Below are 26,441 nucleotides of genomic sequence, written 5' to 3'. Positions count from 1 at the left end.
GACGTCAAACAGCGATAGATACTGTATGCTTACAGATAATATACTTTTTAAACTCCTCTTTGTCAAACATCGGCATCTCGTCAATTTAACGTATTTCCCACAAAAAAGGATAAAGATAGTACCTTACAGCCCAGCCTTTCTCCCACTAGCTTGTTGGTAGGGTATAAAATGGTTCAAATGGCCCTGAGCACTATGGCACTTAATAGCTATGGTCATCAGTCCCCTAGAACTTAGAACTACTTAAACCTAACCAACCTAAGGACAGCACACAACACCCAGTCATCACGAGGCAGAGAAGGTCTAGGGTATAGTTCGAGAGTGTCTGTCATTAGTATTGAGTGGTATTGCGAAATTTTTTAACAGCAGAATAACGCCAGTTGTATGGTATCGTCAGATTTTGCTGTGTGCTGTAGCTGACCGTGGTCCACCAGCTCCTCTTCTTCTGCCGGCAGTGCCTGAGATTCGTAACGCTCCAGATGCACGTAAAATAATGTGATGAAAAATACAGTAGTCCCCCATCGGCCCGCCTCCCATGTGAAGTCATTCAGATGGTTTCTGGGCCTAGTTGTAATGAGAAATACCACTGCATTGCTCCGAAACTGATCACACACACGGTCTTTTCACGTTCATTAGACTGCCTCGTGTAGATGGGGCAGCTCCATTCAGCACTACTGTGACGCTGACATCAAGCCATATGACGTCCCACTTTCTGTGCATGACTATCAGGCTTCTAGCAACACGCTCCCGCACTTCAATTCATTTCTACAGCGTAGTGGATGCTTCATGTTACTTTACCTGTCTTGTCCATAAGATTTGATGGCAGGGTATTTATCCCGGATATATATCATTGACCTAAAAAAAGAGGGATACCACTGTCAACGAATCCCTCATTCTACAGAACCGTTTGAAGTTCCTCCGTTCGCGGTTTGGCGGCAGACAGGGTACACTACTGGCCAAAACTTAACGGACGCTCGTGATGAAAACCATAAGTATTTTTCTTTCTTTTTGTTTCGGTTTAAACCACATTGTAAAAATTAAATATACCAACAAACCCTCCGGGTTGGCCGTGCGGTCTAACGGACCGGCGGATTTGTGCCGAGGTCCGGTGAACCGGCTACTCTGTGGATGGTTTTTAGGCGGTTTTCCATCTGCCTCGGCGAATGCGGGCTGGTTCCCCCTATTCCGCCCCAGTTACGCTATGTCGGCGATTGCTGAGCAAACAAGTTCTCCACGTACGCGTACACCACCTTTACTCTATCACTCAAACATAGGGGTTACTCTCGTCTGGTGTGAGACGTTCTCTGGGGGGAGGGGGGGCAGGGGGGAGGCGGGTGGGGCGGGGGTCCACTGGGGGCCGAAACGCACAATAACCCTGGGTTCGGTGTGGGGCGGCGGAGAGGTGAAGTGGACTGCGGTAGTCGTCGTGGAGTTGTAGACCACTGCGGCTGCGGCGGGGACGGAGCCTCTCCGTCGTTTCTAGGTCCTCGGTTAACATACAATACAATACAAATAAACCCACAAAATTACGATAATTGTCTCTATCGTTAAGACAATGCAGTATTGTTCTGATTTTAGCCTCTTCAAATACCTACACTTTGCCCTCAGATGAGTTGCACAAACTCTTGGCATTCTGGAAAAAATATTATGTAGTGTACTTGCAGATACCGCAGTCCAACAAGTCTGCAAATCGTTCCATAGAACTTCAACATCAGATGACCTCGGTTTCCTGATCTTCCTGTTAAGTTCAGCCCATTAAAGTTCAATGGAATTTAAGTCAGTTTCCCGCATTTCTCTTTTCTATTAAAATACCTTCTAATAAATCTCTTGCCGGATGGAGCTGCACTGTTCATCAGTATGCTGTGATATCCTTTCTTCTTTAATATTCCATTAATTCTCACTAGATCACCCGCAACATATTCGTACACCATGACGGACCCTCCATTAATCTTCATTGTGGAAGACGCACTCTATTCTCCACATGTTCTCCATCAACTCGATGAACCAACGGTCGTCTATGGCTTCCAAGTAGTTCAATCGTAAGTTCGTCCCTGAATAATTTCTTGGTCCACTGCAGTCTTTTCATCTTATTCTGTGTGCTTAATAAAGTTTTTTGCACACTTTACACCTCTTTAATCCTTGTTCACGCATGCGGCGCTGCACTGTTGAGGTAGAGACTAGAGATGCTCCCATACTGTTTACTTCCTCACGAATTTCTGATTGAGTAGGAGTCCTTTGACATTTACTCAGTACACATATGAAGTTACCTCCCCTGTATGATGTTACTCGGGTTCTTCCAGATCGGGAATCACATTGGCACCAGTTTGCTTGAACTACATCAACGCCCAAAAAGGATGCTGCTGGCTCGGTGACCGGCGTTGTCCTAATTAAGTACCGCAGCCCCGTCGTAGGAAGGTGAGGCGGCCGGTGCTTCTTTGAAGCCTGTCGTAGCTCCGGACATCAGCAGGAGCGTCAGCGTTCTCATTGGATGTAGCTGCACTGAGGCTCAGCCCCAGAAACGTTCGTGACCATGTCGCCAGTTGTTGAGATGGTGCGTAGGCGGGAGACCCAGTAGCTTCATGGAGAACAATTGAAGAGATGAGCTCAGCATACAGCCGGAAGACAGTACTTACTTTGTCCAAGTGTGGAGGTACAGGCATCATGCACACAATCTGAACAGCTCACAGGTCGACAGATTCTTTATTCATGGAAGATCGGCCTGCCACTGATCTTCGGGTGGTCACAGGTGTGACCGTTAGGAATGCAAGTAGCAGAATTAAAGTTCCCTCCACATCCGGATGGCCGTGAACTCGTAACATTATTTAGCAGCGGTTGGTAACTTTCTGTCCAAGTTTCAGGTTCCGGGAATTTATCCACGTTAAGAGTCAAACCACATTGATAGATTGTCGTAATAAAATTGAGTACGTCCAGAAGAGGCTTGTACATTATGACAAGTATCATTATGACAACCTACCAATGTGCTTTAGCTCTAGTCGTGGGTAACTTCTCAAAAGCACAGCCTCCGTAGTTGCCCATCTGTATTTTGGAAGTACGACCATTATGGACCTGAAGCGACTTTTGGAAACTCCTCATAATTCTTGAGTTTTGATTTATATAGTTTTTATGATTGTATGAATGGTTATTGAGGGCTGAGTGTTGTTATTGTTATTCAGGCTATTGGTTTATCTAATGAGTGAACGGTGTCCGTGTTGGACGTATTGTTTTCAAATTTTAGGATTTGGACTGGCAGTATCTGTAACGGCTTCTCTGGCCAGAACAGTTGCATTAAGTGCCCCCATTGTGATTGCACATATGAGGGTCAAACGGGTAGGACTCTTTACCGCCTGTTCGAGGACGCCTGCAATGTAAGTAAACCCAAATTTAGTATCATCTATTTACCTTGCACTTAATAATCACAGGCTGGGTAATATTGCGAAAGATCTTTCAATATTGCATGTCTGTCCTAAGGGCTTGGCTGTGGACATCCTAGAACAGAGATTTTCAAACACAGAACCAGTAGTCCTAAATTTTCCCTGAGCAGTCAGGTAGAAATTAAACTTACAAATATTTTGCAATACTTAAAACAGCCAATTAATTTTTCACTTAATTTTCTCTTGTTGGCGCTTTTCCCGTAGCCCTTCCAAGGTCCCTGTATTTAGTGTTCTGTATCTATTTTTATGTTTGTTGGCCGTTTAATGTCTCGGGGGGGGGGGTGGTTACAGTTTTGTTTATACATAGCAGTTTTTACGTTTTTGGTCCGGCTCCCAAGGTGATTTCAGATTATGTCATTAGTCCTTTTAATGACATTGTCTTGGGAGTTTCCTTACCGATTTTTGTTATTTTTTAGGTTCTAATTATTTGACATAGTTATTTATTCAGCACTGTATGTACTTTGCAAGGTCTTTACATTTTTCGTACTTCTGTCCTGTATCTCTATGGTCACAATAGCCTTTTTGCTATTATTATAGCAGTTACTTGTTTGACTTCCAGAAACGTTTTGCATAGTGAGCTGCTTTGGCATCAGGTGTAATCTGAGTCAGTTGTGTCTTTGTTGATTTCATTGATTTTACCTCAGCTGCTTTATATCTTTTCTAGTTACTTTGGACTTTGACCAGAACGTTTTCTATGGGGCGCTTATCCCCCGTAAATGTGCCGTTTTCAGCAGCTGCTAATTATCATCTTCGTAGCTTTGAACCTTACCTTAGTTCCCCTTTTGCGCGGATGGAGTGCTTCTCACGACGTGTTTACCTAAATGGACCTTGTAGTCTCATTACTCAGTCCGCGTTATCTTGGCATACAGGGCACACTGCAGCTTTCTGCTAATAATTGGCATGGGGCAGACGTGGCAGGCGCGCCGTTTCTCACACATTTAGTTGCATAGTTATGAATATTTGAATAGTGTTTCGTCTGCTACATTTATGTCTATCTGCGTGTTGCCTATTAATGAGCCGGCCGCGGTGGCCGAGCGGTTCTAGGCACCCCAGTCCGGAACCGCGCTGCTGCTACGGTTGCAGGTTCGAATCCTGCCTCGGGCGTGGATGATGGTGATGTCCTTAGGTTTAAGTAGTTTTGAGTCTAGGGAATTGATGACCTCAGATGTTGAGTCCCATAGTACTCAGAGCCATTTGAGCCACCTATTAATGACAACGCTGCACAAACTTTCAGCGGTTGGACTTCCGTAAATGCAGCTATTTATGCCTCAGTTTTAGCCTTACTTTGTAGCTCCTAGTCTTTCCTTTACTCTGTAATCGTGCTCTATTGGGATTTATTTAAACTCCTCGGTGGCGCTTGCAGTACATGTTCGACTTAGGCCCATTTCAAAGTGGGTTTTAGCGTGATCACTTTTCCATACTTCCTCTGACGAGCCATGCACGGCAGATGTGCTGCCTGTTAACTTGAACATATACTCCTAGATCAGATTCAATGTGTGTTCGTTGTTGTCTATAAGCTTTTGTACCATTATTAACTTTTAAAGGGCCCTACTCTTCAGTGATAAGCTTTCATTTTTAAATTACAGTTGCATATGAAGACGTGGTTGTGATCCAGAAACAGGTTTTTTTAAGACTACAGTAATAAAAATGTTCCACAGTTGTAGCGAAATTTCAGTTATGAACAACTAACCATCACGTTCGGTTACAGCATCAGGTTGTCTTCCTCTTTCTTTAATCTCTTAACCTTTACCCTTTTAGGAGTTACTGCAGTATATTACCTGGTTCCTTAAATAAGTGGATACCCATATATACACTTGCTACATCTGGTTACTATACGAATGAGTTCACGTGTTACATGTTTGGGAAAGTTATGATGTTCTTCATGAAGTTCGATAAGTTCTGCCTTTATGAAGCACCGGAAGAATATATTCTAGGTAACCTGCAATCCTTTTCTTTGTGAAAGCTCCTTTATCACGCACCTAAGTGTTCATGGCACCAGATCTCGTGAACTATGCGTCGCACATTATATAGTCTTACAGGTACGTTCAGTGACATAGTACATTCAGTGACATATTTAGATAATGACTGCAACGCGTGTTGCGAATAGTTAGTTGTATAGCAGTAATAAACTGCTCAACAAAAGCTCGGAATAGTATCGTAAAATTTAGTCTACGACGTTAGAGGTCTCATTGACCTAGGCACTTCATGCGTTATTCAGTTCGAGCACATAGCTGGACAGTGTTTACTACTGGCATACTTTGTGACCGCTTCCCAGTCATGCAAACATACCACTGTCACAGCGGCACACCGCGACCAGTCCAATACGAATAACAGCTTCATTCAGTTTGTGTTCATCACAACAGCAACTTGCCACGTTGACGCATATAACACATTGATAGAGTCAGGACAGTGGCTTTATTTTCAGTAGATCTTAAACAACAAGATGTTGCCGATGGATTACATGTCACTGAAAGTGGTGTGTCGAAGGTGTGGAGAACGTAGAGAGAGACAGGAAATGTTAACGGCAGACCTCAAAGATGTCGTGCTCGTATGATATCTCCGGACAGCAGGGATTCGTATCTCAGGCCAAACGGGGTGTAGAAGATTGCAGCGGGCTGGTCTTCATTTCTGAAAACCAATGAGAGGTTTTGCACTGAATCAAGGGAACCGATACAATCGAAAGACTTGAAATCTAGCAAAACAACAATACATCACTGCAGAATGGTGAAATGTCATGTATTTCAACGAGACCAGGATTGGACTGCGACCAAATACTAGACTTGCTAGGGTTTTGCGAAGCGCTAGACGACACCGGGAATGTCGATACTTTCACGAAATCCATCCGTTTGTGGGTGGAAGTGTAATGTTTCGGACGGAAATAATGATATGACAGCAGACCACTCTTATTCGCATATACGACAATTTGGCTGGTCCCCGATAACTCCAAGAGGTCCTACGACCGATTCTAAGGCCCTACAAGCGTGAGATCGGTGACAACTTCATCCTAGTCTAGTCGATGACAACGCAAGGCCGCACTGTACTCTAACAGTGTCTCGGTATCTTCAAAGATGTAATATCAACTGAGTACATTGGCTAGCACAGAATTTTCAGGACCTGACTGAAGTTGCCATTGAGGAACGTGACTTTTTTTTTTTTTTTTTTTTTTTTTTTGAGTCATCAGTCGTCTGAGGGGCCGCCACGAATTGCTATCCTCTGCCATCAAATGGTTCAAAAGGCTCTGAGCACTATAGGACTTAACATCTGTGGTCATCAGTCCCCTAGAACTTAGAACTACTTAAACCTAACTAACCTAAAGACATCACAAACATCCATGCCCCAGGCAGGATTCGAACCTACGACCGTAGCGGTCATGCGGTTCCAGACTGAAGCGCCTAGAACTGCACGGCCACACCGGCCGGCCCTGTGCCATCCTCTTCAATTTAGAGCAGCAGCACTTGCAATCTATTTTCTCAGTTATTTGCTACGTTTATTCCAATCGCTCTCTTCCTTTGCTGTTTTAACCTCTGAAGCTGTCTCTAGTATCATGGAAGCATTTCACTGACACATTAACAGATATCCTGCCATCCTATTCCTTCCTCTTGTCAGCATTTACCACATATTCCTTTCCTCTTCCATCATGCGCAGAACTTCCTGATCCCTTACGTTAGCAACCCACCTAATTTTCAACTTTCACATGTAGCATCATATTTCAGACCCTTCCATTTTCTTCTGTGTCGGTTTTATCACAATCCATGTTTCACTGACATGCAACGCTGTGCTAGAAAAACACATTTTCAGAAATCTCTTCTTCAAGTTAAGGCTTACGTTTGATACCACCAGACTTCTCTTAGCCAAGGATGCAATTTTTGTCAGTGGTAGTGTGCTTTTGATGTTCTTCTTGCTCTGTCCGTCATTGGATATTTTGCTGCCTTAGTTTCATCTAGTTCGTGACCATCACCGCTGATGTGAGGTTTCTCGAAGTTCTCATTTCTGCTACTTCTCATTACTTTCGCCTTTCTTCTATTTACTCTCAATCTATACTCTGTACTCATTACAGTGTTCATTCCATTCAGCAGATCATGTAATTCTTCTTCACTTGCACTGAGGATAGCAATGCTTTCACTGAGATTGGCAATGTCATCATAGAATCGTATCACTGATATCCTTTCATCTTTAATTTTAATTCCACTCCTTAACGTTTATTTTATTTCCTTACCTAGTAGCCCAACATAAACTTGATGGTCTCACGCAGAGAGTGGAAGAACTCACATGTGTGTGAGGAGGACACATTCACCATTAAAGAGTGATAACCATCATCATGACATAAGCATTCTACTGTTTTTGTTTTCAAGATGTACACCTAGGGAGAGCCCGCTTTGTTTTGTAACTATGTTTTCGTAACCAATCAAGATAGTGCTGGTTTATGGAACGACTTACATTTGTATTGTTAATAAGTTATTGTACAAACCTCAATGGGTATACTATAAGAAGTCATTGCAATAAACTCTGTAACATTCAAAACTTTTGTTGAGGTATGTATATTAAAACGTTTAACTTTAAAGTTTTACTGCACTCCACTTCAAGCAAAATCTAGCTTTTCCATCCACTAAATGTTTACAATGTCGTATCTGCTAAACTGTGAGTTGTATATTGATATAATTTTGCATCTAAATTCAGGGGTAATGGTAGCATACTGTCGTACAGTCCGTAGTAAAGTTGTAATGAATCAAAATGAGTGATGCTGTAATCTGATTGAATGAACATTGGAAAGGTAGTATGCATTAAACTATTCTCCTTTCATAATTTTGTTTATTACATCTCCGAGAAACATTTTCATAATGATTTGAAATTAAGCGTAAAGTTTGTTGTAAGTCGATAAGTGCTCTCATTCTCAAATAGTGGCTACATGCGGATATTACCCCGCCCGGCTAGCCGCGCGGTCCAATGCGCTGCTTCCCGAACGGGAAGGCGTGCCTGTCCCCGGCACGAATCTGCCCGGCGGATTAGTGTCGAGGTCCTGTGTGCCGGCCAGCCTGTGGATGGTTTTTAAGGCCATCTACCTCAGCGAATGCGGGCTGGTTCCCCTTATTCCGCCTCAGTTACACTGTGTCGGCGATTGCTGTGCAAACACCGTTTCCACATACACGTACACCATCATTACCATCATTATTCTACCACGCAAACATTTGAGGTTACTGTCGTCTCGTCTGGTATGAGACGTTCCCGGGAGGGGAGGGGGGGGGGGCGAAGGGGGTCCACTAGAGCCCGAACCACACAAAATAGCCCTAGATTCGGTGTGGGGCGGTGATGGGGTGGGTGGACTGCTGTGGCCTGTTGTGGGGTTGCGAACCACTGAGGGCTACGGCGGGACGAAGGCTATCCATTGTTTCTAGGTCCCCGGTTTGATACAATACAAAGAAATACAAAGTATGAGTATTTGTGCACCGCCAGTTACACTGTCTGTCTTATCGTGATAAAATTTAACATAAGTTTGTACATACTAGTAGCTAGATTATGACAGCATTTTAAAATCCATCATTAACTACGCGAAATATTTAAAATCAGATTATTGTTTTCTCTTGAATCCATTAGATGGGAACCTTCATTAGTATCGGGCTCCAGAGTAGCGACTTAGTAAGACAGACTACGCCATGAAACAGGCTTTTCCGGATATGACCGGAACTGAAATTTCACTGACTTTCTTCCTTCGTATTTCTAAACTCCTCAATAGTTTTACATCTAAAAGAAATGTGAAATAAATTATTTATGTGAATAGTTGATTATGTAGCAATAAGCGTGTATTTTGGAATCTCAACTTCATGTTGCTCAATTCTGGCACCTTGCAAAGAGTTTATTTCAATAATTTCAGTGAATTTTAGAAAGATATAGCAGAGGTATAGAAAAAGCTGACAGTTTAGAAGTAACCAAGAATCACATGGGATGACTATAATATTTGACAGAAGGCTAACATACCTTTGATGTACTGAACCACATCTGTTATAGGTGTCTTTGATTACAGGAGAATTTACGCATAACCTTAAACGGTCGTACACTCTGAGTCGTAAGAGTACCATGCCGATCTGCAAAATAAAAGTGCGCTTCGCTGGTACATAGGGTTTTGTTATCAAGCTGAGAACTCGAGAAAATGGATTCCGTGTAATCTTTTCGTTTATTGCTTCACTGTACTGAATGTTACACTGTGCGGTGCTAAAATAGGTAACAGTATTGCAAATGGTTTCCAAACAGCTGAAAAAAAAAGGAAAATCGCAGCAATTTTCTGCCTCTTTATCAGAACGGTAACCATCTCAGCTGACAGTGCCCAGCAAACATACGATATTTACGTACGACGTCATACATTTTCCAGTCCCAGCTGAAAAAGATACGTAAAATCCAAAATTACTATTAAGTTTTAAGGTAAAGGAGGTATTAGGTAAAATTATTTTCACTCGTAGCATACCTCTAATACCTTTACGCAAATGCTTACCGTCACACGTTATGTACGATATCTGTCACAATATTTCTATATTTCACAAACACACACACACACACACACACACACACACACACACAAATAAACATATCACAGAATGATCGAAATGTAACCACTTCTTTCGTAGATACTAACAACTACCCAATAAGTGATATAGTATGTCAGTGATAGCTTTGTGTCAGCACATGACGAGTTTTCGGTAGTGACTTAAACGGGATTGAATTACGCGCGCAAGTATAGGTAATGCTTTTCCCTCTACCCAATTACTGTTCTAAATTTTTGAAAGTGGAATGGTGATTACTGGAGAATACTCCATACATTTCACATTTTTTGACTGAGAGTCACTAACTAAAATACACACGATGCTCCGCCTGTGCGGAACCATCCTCCTTTTAAAACAAAAACCGGTGTCAATTACCACCACAGTGGCCCTTTTGGAAGTCACTATCTTGGATGCCATTCGTTTTGGAAAGAGGAACATGCGACGTTACGGACAGAAAGATAGTTAAAAGGAAAAAACAAGAGCGTATCCCAATTGAGCAGTGCTGTAGTCACTCTCGATTATTGTCGAATTTTATATAGAGCGAGGTGAATGATGCCGATAACGCATAAAGATTTCGGGCTGTCGTCGACATGTTGGCCAGCATGCTATAAGGTTGTCGTTATGTGCTTTGCACATTAGTCATGGACCTTAACCAACACAGGAACTGGAATGAGAGCCGGCCAGTGTGGCTGAGCGGTTCTAGGCGCTTCAGTCTGGAACCGCGAGACCGCTACGGTCGAAGGTTCGAATCCTGCCTCGGGCATGGATGTGTGTGATGTCCTTAGGTTAGTTAGGTTTAAGTAGTTCTGAGTTCTAGGGGACTGATGACCTCAGATGTTAAGTCCCATAGTGCTCAGAGCCATTTGAACTGGAATGAGAGCACCAGTCCAACAATTCACTCCTTGCGCTGTGCACTTTTTCTAAACTGCAACGCTTACACCATTTTCTTCACACATCCACGAAGGTGGATATCAAATTAAATTCCGGAAACGTGGTGGCTAGTCGACTGGTCCGCTATAACAAATACATCTATGGGGTGCCCCACCTCATTACGCACTAGCTGCCTGGGCGTAGCTCAATATCCAGATTCCTTAGAGATCGACAGGTCGTCGTCGCCCGTTGGAGTGAGCACCGCGTACCCAGGATTCAAGTCCATTAGACTGATGCATGTGCGGATGTGTGAAGGCAACTGTGTATTGCGATAGGAGTCCGGAACATTGCACACTTAATACAATACATACACAAAAAATCACAACAGGCCTTCGAAGTCCGTACGATACCCATTAGGTTACACCACAGTCAGATAGAGATTTCGAAACAAAATATCGGACTGAAGGACGTACCTAGGAGCAGGTATAGTCACAGATAACAATTTCGTGATATTCAACAACAGATTGGTGTTAAAGCGGATCGTATGGAAAAATTATTGTGGAATGAAGTGGTACACTGATGTACTAAGGAATGAGATTTATTAGAAGATCTCTAAGGCTAAAGCCGCCAGTGATTTAGAAAGAACGAGCCCTAACGAGTTATATCAAATTGAGAGTTCTGAAACCTGTGACGTCTGTAATTTTCCTGTACGAAGCTCAGACGTAGACAATAGCTGAAAAGCACCAAAATTGGATTGATGCTTTCGAGATGTAGACGTACGATACGCTGTAGCGAATATCATGGTAGAGCAAACAAACCAACTGAGCAGTATTTCTACAACGCTTAGTGGAGAAGAGGTTCTCGAGTACTTATTTCCAGCCACTTCCTTGGTCACGTAGGAGAAGATGATCATCCAAAGCAAAACCCAAGATGGTAGGGCAGGACACCGAGGCGATGGATGGAAAAGACAAAGGAGGAGACTAGCCAAACAGGGGCCAAGTGCAAAAGACCGAGAAAATTGCAATGACAGGATCGAGTGATGGATTACCAACTTTCTACTATGAAAGACAGAGTATTGATTGGTGAAGACTGAAAATACGGTGATAACAAATGCCCTGACAGACAGTTCAGTTGAAGAGGTATCGACATCTCTGAAAAGGACAATCACAGATGTGGCAGAGACGAATATAGGAACACGGAAAGTTACTTCAATTGACCGCCCAAAAATGGAAGGACACAAATGTTTGAAAACAGACAGTAATATAGTAATACAGGGTATTCGGTGATTCCCGTTACAAGCTTCTAGGGCCTATAGAGGGGAGTAAGTACATAATATTTAGATAACAAACCTATGCCCGAAACGTAACGCTTCTATTCTCCGATGTTTTCATTTCAGATGTGTAGACTGTCCACGTGTGTTGAGGGAAAGAGGAAAGTCGCAGAGTTGCTTGTCCTGGCATGTAATATGGTAGACAGAATGATTTGTACGCCTACGCACTAGTTCTTGAGGATCATCTACAAAACTTAATTTACGAGACTCCTGTAGAGACAGAAGAAGACTCCTGCCACGAATTCTGGGCGCCGTATTAGAAATTGAAGAGACGCCAAGTGGGATAGAGAGTGGGTACTTCGTAGTTACAATGTCTGTAACAACGTTTTTGGTCGCCACATCGAGCCGCCGTTGCAATGAGGCAGCACTGTTCTATACGTACAGTCTGTTGGGTTCCCTTTTGTTTCGGAATAATGTAAACACGTGGTGTCTGATTGTTAACACAAACAAATTTTCTTAAGTCATAAATGTATGTTTCTTTTTATTTCCTTTCGAAATGTTACCTGACAAATATGCTGGATAATATCTAATTAAATTCCTCAAGCAGAAGTGAGTTAAACATCTGAAATGAAACACTCGTAGAATGGGTTCCTGTTCAAAATATTATGTGCTCACTCCCGTCTACAAGCCCTAGAACTTTTTAACGGGTATTTCCGAACACGTCGTATAAGTAACTTGGGAATGAGTTAAACAGGCAGTGCAGGTTGACCAAGACAAAACTGCTGTAGGAAAAATACGAAGCAATTGAAAAGCTTGTAGTCATAGGGGGACTGGTTCAACATTTAGAGAAGTTAAAACAGCCTTACGTGAAAAGCAAAGGCGACAATCTTATGAATGACAGAGACATTGCATTGCTAAACGCAGAGGAGAAGTTGTAAGTGGAAAAGCTACATGGAAGGTCACTACAAAGAGGAAGACCTGGCTCACAGAGTGACAGAAAAAATAATTTGAGTCTAGATGGCAGAAATAGAAGATCCAGTATGAGGCAGGGTCTTAGAACTTTCCATACTATCAAATAAGGTGGAAGACATAGATAACATTCCCTCTTGGTTTCTAAAATAATTAAGAGAGTGTTACTCAAACGACTGTTCAATTTGGTTTATACGCTACTGGCCATTACAATTGCTACACCACGAAGATGACGTGCTACAGACGAGAAATGTAACCGACAGGAAAAAGATGCTGTGACATGCAAATGATTAGCTTTTCAGAGCATTCACATAAGGTTGGCGCCAGTGGCGACACCTACAACGTGCTGACATGAGGAAAGTTTCCAACTGATTTCTCATACGCAAACAGCAGTTAACTGGCGTTGCCTGGTGAAACATTGTTGTGATGCCTCGTGTAAGCAGGAGAAATGCGTACCATCACGTTTCCGACTTTGATAGAGGTCAGATTGTAGTCTACCGCGTTTGCGGTTTATCGTACCGCGATATTGCTGCTCTCGCTGGTCGAGATCCATTGACTGTTAACAGATTTAAGAATCGGTGAGTTCAGGATGGTAATATGGAACGCCGTGCTGGATCCCAACGTCCTCGTATCACTAGCAGTCGAGAATACAGGCACCTGATCCGCATGGCTGTAACGGATCGTGCAGTCACGTCTCGATCCCTGAGTCAACAGATGGGGACGTTAGCAAGACAACAACCATCTTCACGAACAGTTCAACGACTTTTGCAGCAGCATGGACTATCAGCTAGGAGACCATGGCTGCGATTCCCTTGACGCAGCATCAGGGACAGGAGCGCCTGCGATGGTGTACTCAACGACGAACCTGGATGCACGAATGGCAAAGCGTAATTTTTTCGGATGAATCCAGGTTCTGCTTACAGCATCATGATGGACGCATCCGTGTTTGATGACATCGCGGTGAACGCACACTGGAAGCGTGTATTCGTCATTGCCATACTGGCTTATCACCCGGCGTGATGGTATGGGTTGCCATTGGTTTCAGTTCTAGGTCATCTATTGTTCGCATTCACGGCACTTTGAACAGTGGAAACCCTGCATTTCAGCAGGATAATGCACGACCGAATGTTGTAGATCCAGTACGGGCCTTTCTGGAAACAGAAAATGTTCGACTGCTGCCCTGGCCAGCACATTCTCCAGATCTCTCACCAACTGAAAACGTTAGGTCTATGGAGAGCGAGCAACCGGCTCGTCACAATATGCCCGTCACTACTCTTGATGAACTGTGGTATCGTGTTGAAGCTGCATGGGAGCTGTACCTGTACACGCCATCTAAGCTCTGTATGACAATGCCCAGGCGTATCGAGCCCATTACTGCAGCCAGAGGTGGTTGTTCTGGTTACTGATTTCTCGGGATCTACGCACCCAATTTGCGTGAAAATGTAATCACATGTCAATTCTAGTATAATATATTTGTGCAATTAATACCCGTTTATCATCTGCATTTCTTTTTGGTGTAGCAATTTTAATGGCCAGTAGTGTAGAAGGTACTTTCTGTTGACATAGAACCGTGTTTTTCCTGGAGGTAGCAGGGCCGATAGGTGCAATACCTTCTGTACAATGAAATTAATATCTCTTATGCAGTAACCAGCTAGAATAATATTAAGAAGAATGGTACATAAAAGTGAAGCTGTGAGAATGGATATAGAGTTGTTCTTCGGTAGCTAAGCTGGTAGAGCATTTTCACGCGAAAGACAAGAGTCCCCAATTCGAGTTTCTGTCCGACACACAGTTTTAATCTGCCAGAAAGTTTTTTTATCAGCGCACACCCTACTGCAGAGCTAAAATATCATTATGGTTAATAAAGTTTAGAATCTGTTAGATGACCCACAACAGTTCGACTTTAGTAAAACCAAAGGCAATATATAGCGAGATGGGTGCTGCGCTTAATAATGAAAGGAAGACTTAAGAATAACAAGACAAACTCATAAGATTCCTGGACCTAAAAGAGCGTTCCCTAACGTAAACTGGTACACGATATTCGAAATTCTAAGGGAAATAGAAGGAAGCTATAGGTAAAGAAAGGCAATATACCGTACCTACAAGAACAGAAAGGGAAAGTATGAGAGGAAGAACACAATTTTCGGATTAAAAAGGGTGTCAAATACATGATTGGTCTCTCAATCATACTGTTCAATCTATACATCGAAGAAAAATCCCAGAAATTGAAGAAACGTTCAGAAGTTGGATTTCTTTCAGGGTGAAACGACAGCAGTGATGAGATTCGGTGTTGTGTATCCTCAATGAAACTGAAGAAGTATTAGACGACATATTGAAAGTAATAGTATACTGAGAACAGAATAAGGAAGTAGACGAATGATGACATTCATGATGAGCTGCAAAAGTGAAACTAGTGAAAAACGTAATCAACACTGTAGGAATTTCGATACTTCTGAAGGAAATTAACACGTGTTGGACGTAGCAGGGAGCAGCTAAGAGGTGTACTGTCAAAGGCAAACGGCACATTCCTGCCAAAAGAGCTCTATTGTGACAGAACATCTATCTTAATATGATGAAGAATGAAATGACACCGGGAAAAAAGATAATGGAAGGAAGTTAAACATTAAGTGGGCGGATAAGATAAGAAAAGAGAAGGTTGTCATGACAATCGGTAAGATGGGAAACATGTGGAAAAGACTGAAAGAATAAGTAACATGATAATAGTGTATGTGTTAAAGAGATCAGTTAATAAGTTCCTTGATACTTAAGGGAGATGTAGAGGGTAGAGAGTGTGGGAGGAAGCTGGAGTTTGAAACCAACCGAACATGACACTGAGGACGCAAGATGCAAGTGCTACTCTGAAATGAACAGTTTTTTACAGGATAGGAATTCTTGGAGAGCCGCATCACACCATTCAGAATACAAATAACAAGAAATAGTACAGTAACTTTTTTTTGTCATCAGTCTACTGACTGGTATGATGCGGCCCGCCACGAATTCCTTTCCTGTGCTAATCTCTTCATCTCAGAGTAGCACTTGCAACCTACGTCCTCAATTATTTGCTTGACGTATTCCAATCTCTGTCTTCCTCTACAGGTTTTGCCCTCTACAGCTCCCTCTAGTACCATGGAAGTCATTCCCTCATGTCTTAGCAAATGTCCTATCATCCTGTCCCTTCTCCTTATCAGTGTTTTACACATATTCCTTTCCTCTCCGATTCTGCGTAGAACCTCCTCATTCCTTATCAGTCCACCTAATTTTCAACATTCATCTATAGCACCACATCTCAAATGCTTCGATTCTCTTCTGTTCCGGTTTTCCCACAGTCCATGTTTCACTGCCATACAATGCTGTACTCCAGACGTACACCCTCAGAAATTTCTTCCTCAAATGAAGGCCGGTATTTGATATTAGTAGACTTCTCTTGGCCAGAAATGCCTTTTTTGCCATAGCGAGTCTGCTTTTGATGTCCTCCTTGCTCCGTCCGTCATTGGTTATTTTACTGCCTAGGTAGCAGAATTTCTTAACTTCATTGACTTCGTGACCATCAATCCTGATGTTAAGTTTCTCGCTGTTCTCATTTCTACTACTTCTCATTACCTTCATCATTCTCCGATTTACTCTCAAACCATACTGTGTACTCATTAGACTGTTCATTCCGTTCAGCAGATCATTTAATTCTTCTTCACTTTCACTCAGGATAGCAATGTCATCAGCGAATCGTATCATTGATATCCTTTCACCTTGTATTTTAATTCCACTCCTGAACCTTTGCTTCCTCGATGTACATATTGAAGAGAAGGGGCGAAAGCCTACAGCCTTGTCTTACACCCTTCTTAATACGTTCACTTCGTTCTTGATCGTCCACTCTTATTATTCCCTCTTGGTTGTTGTACATATTGTATATGACTCGTCTCTCCCTATAGCTTACCACTACTTTTTTCAGAATCTCGAACAGCTCGCACCATTTTATATTGTCGAACGCTTTACCAGGTCGACAAATCCTATGAAAGTGTCTTGATTTTTCTTTAGCCTTGCTTCCATTATTAGCCGTAACGTCAGAATTGCCTCTCTCATCCCTTTACTTTTCCTAAAGCCAAACTGATCGTCACCTAGCGCATTCTCAATTTTCTTTTCCATTCTTCTGTATATTATTCTTGTAAGCAGCTTCGATGCATGAGCTGTTAAGCTGATTGTGCGATAATTCTCGCACTTGTCAGCTCTTGCCGTCTTCGGAATTGTGTGGATGATACTTTTCCGAAAGTCTGATGGTATGTCGCCAGACTCATATATTCTACACACCAACGTGAATAGTCGTTTTGTTGCCACTTCCCCCAAGGATTTTAGAAATTCTGATGGAATGTTATCTATCCCTTCTGCCTTATTTGACCGTGATTCCTCCAAAGCTCTTATAAATTCCGATTCTAATACTGGATCCCTATCTCTTCTAAATCGACTCCTGTTTCTTCTTCTATCACATCAGACAAATCTTCACCCTCATAGAGGCTTTCAATGTATTCTTTCCACCTATCTGCTCTCTCCTCTGCATTTAACAGTGGAATTCCCGTTGCTTTTAATGTCACCAAAGGTTGTTTTCACTTTCCTGTATGCTGAGTCTGTCCTTCCGACAATCATATCTTTTTCGATGTCTTCACATTTTTCCTGCAGCCATTTCGTCTTAGCTTCCCTGCACTTCCTATTTATTTCATTCCTCAGCGACTTGTATTTCTGTATTCCTGATTTTCCGGGAACCTGTTTGTACTTCCTCCTTTCATCAATCAACTGAAGTATTTCTTCTGTTACCCACGGTTTCTTCGGAGTTACCTTCTTTGTACCTATGTTTTCCTTCCCAACTTCTGTGATAGCCATTTTTAGAGATGTCCATGCCTCTTCAACTGTACAGCCTACTGCGCAATTCGTTATTGCTGAATCTATAGCGTTAGAGAACTTTAAACGTATCTCGTCATTCCTTAGTACTTCCGTATCCCACTTCTTTGCGTATTGATTTTTCCTGACTAATGTCTTGAACTTCAGCCTACTCTTCATCACTACTATATTGTGATCTGAGTCTATATCAGCTCCTGGGCACGCCTTACAATCCAGTATCTGATTTCGGAATCTCTGTCTGACCATGATGTAATCTAACAGAAATCTTCCCGTATCTCCCGGCCTTTTCCAAGTATACCTCCTCCTCTTGTGATTCTTGAACAGGGTATTCGCTATTACCAGCTGAAACTTGTTACAGAACTCAATTAGTCTTCCTCCTCTTTCATTCCTCGTCCCAAGCCCATATTCTCCTGTAACCTTTTCTTCTACTCCTTCCCCTACAACTGCATTCCAGTCACCCATGACTATTAGATTTTCGTCCCCCTTTACATACTGTATTACCCTTTCAATATCCTCATACACTATCTCTATCTGTTCATCTTCAGCTTGCGACGTCGGTATGTATACCTGGACTATCGTTGTCGGCGTTGGTCTGCTGTCGATTCTGATTGGAACAACCCGGTCACTGAACTGTTCACAGTAACACACCCTTTGCCCTTCCTTCCTATTCATAACGAATCCTACACCAGTTATACCATTTTCTGCTGCTGTTGATATTACCCGATACTCATCTGACCAGAAATCCTTGTCTTCTTTCCACTTCACTTCACTGATCCCTACTATATCTAGATTGAGCCTTTGCATTTCCCTTTTCAGATTTTCTAGTTTCCCTACCACGTTCAAGCTTCTGACATTCCACGCCCCGACTCGTAGAACGTTATCCTTTCGTTGATTATTCAATCTTTTTCTCATGGTAACCTCCCCCTTGGCAGTCCCCTCCCGGAATCCGAATGGGGGACTATTCCGGAATCTTTTGCCAATGGAGGGATCATCATGACACTTCTTCAACTACAGGCCACATGTCCTGTGGATACACGTTACGTGTCTTTAATGCAGTGGTTTCCATTGCCTTCTGCGTCCTCATGTCGTTGATCATTGCTGATTCTTCCGCATTTAGGGGCAATTTCCCACCCCTAGGACAAGAGAGTGCCCTGAACCTCTATCCGATCCTCCGCCCTCTTTGACAAGGCCGTTGGCAGAATGAGGCTGACTTCTTATGCCGGAAGCTTTCGGCCGCCAATGCTGACTATTTTTCAAAATTTAGGAAGTGGCGGGTATCGAACCAGGGACGGAAGCGGTTTTGATTAAGAATCAAGCGGTCTTGATTAAGAATCAAAGACGCTACCCCTAGACCACAGGTTGTAATGTACAATAAAGAAAAGAATAATATGAATTCTTCTGGCAAGCGTAAACTATACGGAAAGCAAGAGACTGAACTTAGTGCTTTTAATACATGCCTGTGAATTCTTAAATGACCAAACTTCTGAGGTCATCGGTCCCTAGACTTACACGCTACTTAATCTAACGTATGCTAAGTACAACAGAGACACCCATGCCCGAGGGAGGGGGGGGGGGGACTCGAACCTCTGGCAAGAGGGACGGCACAATCCGTGTGACATGGCGCCCCTAACCGCGCGGCCACTCCGCGTGGCTTAATGTTTCACCACCCCCACCCCCTTTCTTGGTTACATTAAAATACACAGTGAATTTGAAAATGAGATAAATATGTAATTTACGTTGGGTAGTTGGCTTCTTACAAAATAAACGTACCGTGACTGTGAGAAAGCAATACATTTTTGAGCCTCTTTTAATCATTCCGGAATTCTGTTGTATTGTGGTGAGACAAAATATTTGATTTTAGAGCTGCTAGATGCGAAAATAATATTGCCAAAACAGTGTCATGGATACAAAAAATCGTAATAACTAACAAACTCTGATTTAATCTACCGTTTGGTTCCCGTTTGATAGTTCATCCGGGATGATACAATTACTTAATAGGAACTCACTTTTCTTTGCGCATTCTTCTATTTCCTCTCTCAAGGTTGTCTTCGACTGTCCTCTATCCTTTAGGAACTTGTCTGCTTCTTTGAACATATCGTCTACGTTTAGGACCCCTTCCGACGTAATCTGTAACAAAGGTTGATAGCATGGCAACATAAGATTATGCAGAAGGTATATCCAGATATTATTTGTCTCAGAGCTTTAAATGAATATTAATGAACAGTTAGAGACCCACAATATTAATCGATATTAAACAGTAACAGGAAGAGAGACTCAGATCTCCCTTTTGTTACCACAATGTGTGAAAGAGCTTAGATGAACGAAATGTAGCCACTTTCTCTCTGACAGTACGTAACACTACCAAGAATGATTCCCTTTAGTTTCCATGTTGAAGATGAAGGGTGAGAAAAAGTATATGAGGATATTGGAAGGGTAGTACGGTATGTGAAGGGAGATAAAAGTCTAATAGTCATGCGGAACTGAAATGCAATTGTAAGAGAAGGAGTTGAAGAAAAGGTTACCGGGGACTATGGACTTGGGACAAGGAATAAAAGAGGAGAGAGCCTAACTGACTCCTCCAACAAATTTCAGCTGGTTACAGCGAAGAATCTCGTGACTCTCAAGAGTCACAAGAGGAGAAGATTTTCTTGGAAAATGCCATGTTCTAAGGGAAGCTTTCAGTTAGATTACATCATAGTCAGGCAGAGATCCAGGAAGCAGATACTGGACATCAAAAGTCTTGTTAAAACGTCTTGCACAAGATGTGTGACTGCAGATGAACCGTTCCTCACACAATCAAGATACAGTTTTAGCTCGACGTAACCAAATGGTTCCGTTATCCGACAGGTCAAGATAAAGGAAAACTTTTCTAGCAGATCGATGTAACCGTTTCCGTTGTAGGAACAGTCAACTCAACCAAATTACTGGTGAAACCCCATCGGCACTTCAGATCATCTCTGTCAGTTTCATGAAGCTATAGCGCTAGTCGTCCTGAGGCCCTATGCGAAAACTATGCTGGAAGTATTCTGCCCTAAGCGGTGAGTCACCAACCTATTTTCTCCCAAATTTATTGGAAATATTTTCGCATAGTGTTAGCCAAATAGTCTTAATATCGTGGTTTTGTACACTATTGGCCATTACAATTGCTACAGATGCGAAATTTAACCGACAGGAAGAAGATGCTGTGATATGCAAATGATTAGCTTTTCAGAGCATTCACACAAGGTTGACGCCGGTGCGACACCTACAACGTGCTGATGTGAGGAAAGTATCCAAACCATTTCTCATACATAAACAGCAGTTGACCAGCGTTGCCTGGTGAAACGTTGTTGTGATGCCCAGTGTAGGAGGAGAAATGCGTACCATCATGTTTCCGACTTTGCGCGATTGCGGTTTACCGTATCGCGACATTGCTGCTCGCGTTGGTCGAGATCCAATGACTGTTAGCAGAATATGGAATTGGTGGGTTCAGGAGGGTAATACGGAACGCCGTGCTGGATCCCAACGGCCTCGTATCACTAGCAGTCAAGATGACTGGCATCTTATCCGCATGGCTGTGACGGATCGTGCAGCCACGTATTGCAGGACAACAACCATCTACACGAACAGTTCGACGACGTTTGCAGCAGCATGGACCATCAGCTCGGAGACCATAGCTGCGGATACCCTTGACGCTGCATCACAGACAGGAGCGCCTGCGATGGTGTACTCAACGACGAACCTGGGTGCGCGAATGACAAAACGTCATTTTTTCGGATGAATGCAGATTCTGTTTACAGCATCATAATGGTCGCAATCGTGTTTGACGACATCTCGGCGAACGCACATTGGAAGTGTGTATTCGTCATCGCCATACTGGCGTACCACCCGGCGTGATGGTATGGGTTACCATGGATTACATGTCTCGGTCACCTCTTGCTCGCATTGACGGCACTTTGAATAGATCTGTTATAACCCGTGGCTCTACCCTTCATTCGATCCCTGTGAAGTCCTACACTTCAGCAAGATAATGCACGACCGCATGTTGCACGTCCTGTACGGGCCTTTCTGAATACAGAAAACGTTCGACTGCTGCCCTGTCCAGCACATTCTCCAAATCTCTCACCAATTGAAAACTTCTGGTCAATGGTGGCCGAGCAACTGGCTCGTCACAATAAGCCAGCCACTACTCTTGATGAGCTGTGGTATCATGTTGAAGCTGCATGGGCAGCTGCACCTGTAGACGTCATCCAAGTTCTGTTTGACTCAATGTCCAGGTGTATCAAGGCCGTTATTGCGGCCAGAGGTGGTTGTTCTGGGTACTGATTTCTCAGGATCTATGCACCGAAATTGCGTGAAAATGTAATCACATGTCAGTTCAATTATAATATATTTGTCCAATGAATACCTATTTATCATCTGCATTTCTTCTTGGTGTAGCCATTTTAATGGCCAGTAGTGTATCATGAAACGCGCTGGTAATGAGTACCTAACTGGTAACAAACGTACTTTTGTCGTGAACAACAACCAACAAGCAACAAATATTCTGGTGCATCTTGGTCCGTATCTCAATTGGTATTAAAGGAATTTCATTTTATCATTTTGTTCACCGTATGTATGTCTGTCTGTGTGACTGTTAAGCTTCTTTTTTCTTAGCTACGGATAAAGGCATTTACATAAAATTTGTATCACTCCCTAAATTGTACGGTTCCTTGACTTCGTTAAGCTTTTAAGCTTGTATGCCAAAACGAATAGATCGTATAGAATCATGAAATTTGGCAAAAAGCAAGGTTTCATGGTTCAAGTAATGGTTAAAATCCGAGAACTCTTCATTTGTAATGATATCGCAGAAATACTTTTTTCCTTCGGGAACTTACATTGCATTCGTGTACTTAACTTTGTCCCTGGTTATTCTAGTTGTAATTTTAAAAATAAATTTCATAAGACGTATGTGTTTACTTTTCATATAAGACCAATGAACTCACCATTTGCTTATTGCTATTGCGTGATTATTTTTCTGCCCCGGTTAGGTTCTCTGAAATGTAATGTGCATTAACGATGTTTCGAACTTCATCTGAATAGAAAATATGCATTTCGCAATACATTACAGGGATAATGCATTTTAGGAAAAACTGACCGTCCATTATATGGAAAAATCGATTTTGGGGAGTCTCAGACTCCTGTCTTGTAAGTGAGAAATCAGTAGTTATGCGATGTTAAGGTGACTTCATATTGTGTACAAGTCGAAGATGTGCAGAAAATCTGGACAATATTTAAGGTTTTTATATATGTTAGCACATGTTTGTTATAATTTTGCAGAGCATTAACCCATCATATTGTTTTCATTAGACATGACCCACACATTAAGAACCGGGCCGATGGAAGACGACTTCGTCACCAGCACCATAAAATGCAAACCAGGTGGAGATTCGTGGTAACCAGAGTTTCTTCTCCAGTGCGTCTATCCACCTCGTCAAACAATCTTGTGTGTCAGGCAGACTTTGACTCAAAGGAGGATAATAATGCTTTCGCAGTCGCGCTGCACTCAGAATCTGTCTACCTATGAATGGTTCGTGCCCCTTAGAAAGATAAAAGGAAGATTTAAATTGGCATCAGTTAAGTTACTCAAAACTTGACAAACGTTTACGAAAATCAACGCTCCGCACATAAGCGACGTTCTTATAAGTTTCGAGAAGAAATATATCGGCTGCATGTTAAAGAATGTCCTGATGTTGGAGTGTAATAATTACCAAGCAGTACACGTGCCGGACAAGGGTTTTACGTTGATTGAATGGGCCTATTAGAGTCATAGAGAATAGCTGCTGCAAGGAGGAATATGAGTGTTCTCGGTGACTCTGAAGTAATAATGCGTCCACTCAACTGGGGGCGTTTGTGTACTATAGTTCAGCAAGTCAGAGTATATCCGCCCTCATCCAAAAATGTTCCTCGTTTATATCCTCTGCCTAAAGAGAAATGATGTTTACACAAGAGCCCACATCGACCCTTCACTCCTGATGTAACGGTGGAAAGAAGTCGGCAAACGTTTGTGCGGCGCCCACAGAAGTCTACTCGCTACCAAAGCTTCGAACTTGCAGTAACTCATATAACAGTTCGGTGAGTGTTATGATGACATTTGATCTGTTAACACCACAGATTACCAGTAGAATAAGCACTTTGGTCTATTTGTAAAAGTAAGCGACCTGACTTCAACAATGTTCTGCCGGAAGGTATAGAAGAAGATAGGTTTTATTACAGTTAGTTCTTAGCAATTAAGCTACATTTCACGTTAGCGCTAAAGCGAACAGACACGATGTCCCCGTGAGGAAGCTTCAGAATCCTCGTACAGTTGTTGAGCCTGAAACAGACTCGCCTAAAGTTAATGACTTTTTTTCTAATTTCTTAAGGAAAAGTTTACGGCGCCTATGTATATGACGTAAATGTGGTAACTGGAAAGAGATACCATCGAATGCTGCAAACTTTCATATTCTTACAATGTGAGCAGGACATTGTTGACTTCATCTTCATATTCCTGGAGGACTGAATTCCACCACACTGTCACAGCAAGGTACGACAATTACTCAATGACACAAAATGATCCTATATCATTATTTACCGTGAGATCCCAATCTCCAAGGGAGCAAATCCTGCAACAGGCTGAGAATCGAACACTTAAGCCCGCGACCCAGAAGCAACGAGAGTATCACGTACACCACGAGCTCTCAACAACAAGCTGCCCCAGCTCTGGATAAGCGCACGGGACTACAAGACACTGCCCTCCATTTTTGGCCTTCAAGATCTCCAGGCATTCCCCACTTTATTTTTCTTGCAATGCTATGTGCAGGAAACTGTTTTCATCCCTTCTTTACCACGTGACCCAGATGAAATAAATTAAAATGAGAACTGTAGTGAGTTCCGTCGACGTAGATATGTTACATGGAAATTAAAAAGAATTTATATCTACATGATTACTGAATTTCACAACAGCGTGCCTAGCAGAGGTTCATCGAACCAGGTTCAAACTGTTTCTTTGCTATACCATTCCTGAACAGCGAGCGGGAAAAACGAACACTTAAATCTTTCCGTGCGAACCCTCATTTCTCTGGTTTTATTATGCTGTTCCTTTCTTCCTATGCAGGTGCGCGCCAGCAAAATATTTCCGCATTGGGAAGAGAAAGATAGCAATTGAAATATCCTGAGGAGGTCCTGCCTCTAGGAGAAAAGACTTCTACATCTACATCTACATCTACATGGATACTCTGCAAATCACATTTAAGTGACTCCCAGAGGGTTCATCGAACCACCTTCACAATTTCCTATTATTCCAATCTTGTATAGCGCGCGGAAAGAACGAACACATATATCTTTCCGTAAGAGCTCTGATTTCCCTTATTTTATCGTGATGATCGTTACCCCCTATATAGGTCGGTGTGGACAAAGTAGTTTCACATTCGGAGGTGAAAGTTGGTGATTGGAATTTGGTGAGAAGATTCCGTCGCAACGAAAAACGCCTTTGTTTTAATGATGTCTATCCCAAATTCTGTACCATTTCTGTGACACTCTCTCCCATATTTCGCAATAACACAAAATGTGCTTTCCTTCTTTGAATTTCTTCGGTGTACTCCGTCAGTACTATCTGGTAAGGATACAACATCGCGCAGCAGTATTCTAAAAGAGGACAGACAAGCGTAGTGTAGGCAGTCACCTTAGTAGATCTGTTACATTTTCTAAGTGTCCTGCCAATAAAAAGCAGACTGTGGTTAGCCTTCCCCACAACGTTTTCTATGTTTTCCTTCCAATTTAAGTTGTTCGTAATTGTAATACCTAGGTATTTAGCTGAATTGACGGCTTTTAGATTAGACGGATTTATCGCGTAACCGAAGTTTAACGAATTCCTTATAGCACTCATGTGGATGACCTCAAATTTTTCGTTATTTATTGTCAACTGCCAAATTTCGCTCGATTCATATATCTTTTCTAAATCGTTTTGTAGTTTGTTTTGATCTTCTGATAACTTTATTAGTCGATAAACGACAACGTCATCTACAAACAACTGAAGACAGCTGCTCAGATTATCTCCCAAATCATTTATATAGGTATATAACACTACCTCGGGGAACGCCAGAAATAACTTCTGTTTTACTCGATGACTTTCGGTCAGTTACTACGAACTGCGACTTATCCGACAGTAAATCACAAATCCAGTCATATAACTGAGGCGATATTCCATAAGCACGCAATTTCACTACAAACCGCTTATGTGGTACACTGTCAAATGCGTTCCAGAAATCCAGAAATACCGAATCGATCTGAAATCTCTTGTCAATACCACTTAACACTTAATGTGAATAAGAGCTAGTTGTGTTTCACAGTAACGAAGCTTTCTAAACCCATGTTGACTGTGTGACAATAGACAATTTTATTCAGGGTAATTCATAATGTTTGAACGCAATATATGTTCCAAAATCCTGCAGCATATCGACGTTAACGATATGGGCCTGTAATTAA

The 26,441-nt window shown here is 42.3% G+C and overlaps 1 protein-coding gene across 1 annotated transcript in view; it reads right to left on the bottom strand.

Annotated features, from left to right (window-relative positions):
* Positions 1-9,587: 9,587 nt before the first annotated feature.
* Positions 9,588-26,441, bottom strand: part of LOC124712050 — a 55,782-nt gene continuing 38,928 nt past the window's right edge. Inside the window, exons 5-6 of the mRNA XM_047242342.1 lie at positions 19,964-20,084; positions 9,588-9,798 (exon numbers count right to left, since the gene is read on the bottom strand). Of these exons, the coding sequence (XP_047098298.1) occupies positions 9,734-9,798; positions 19,964-20,084 (186 nt within the window). The 3' untranslated portion in view covers positions 9,588-9,733. The remainder of the gene's footprint in view (positions 9,799-19,963; positions 20,085-26,441) is intronic.

This window comes from Schistocerca piceifrons, chromosome 8 (genome assembly GCF_021461385.2).
Source record: "Schistocerca piceifrons isolate TAMUIC-IGC-003096 chromosome 8, iqSchPice1.1, whole genome shotgun sequence".
NCBI classification, from domain to species: domain Eukaryota; kingdom Metazoa; phylum Arthropoda; class Insecta; order Orthoptera; family Acrididae; genus Schistocerca; species Schistocerca piceifrons.
The sequence above is the reverse complement of the archived record's forward strand: the minus strand, read 5'-3'. Positions and strand labels throughout refer to the sequence as shown.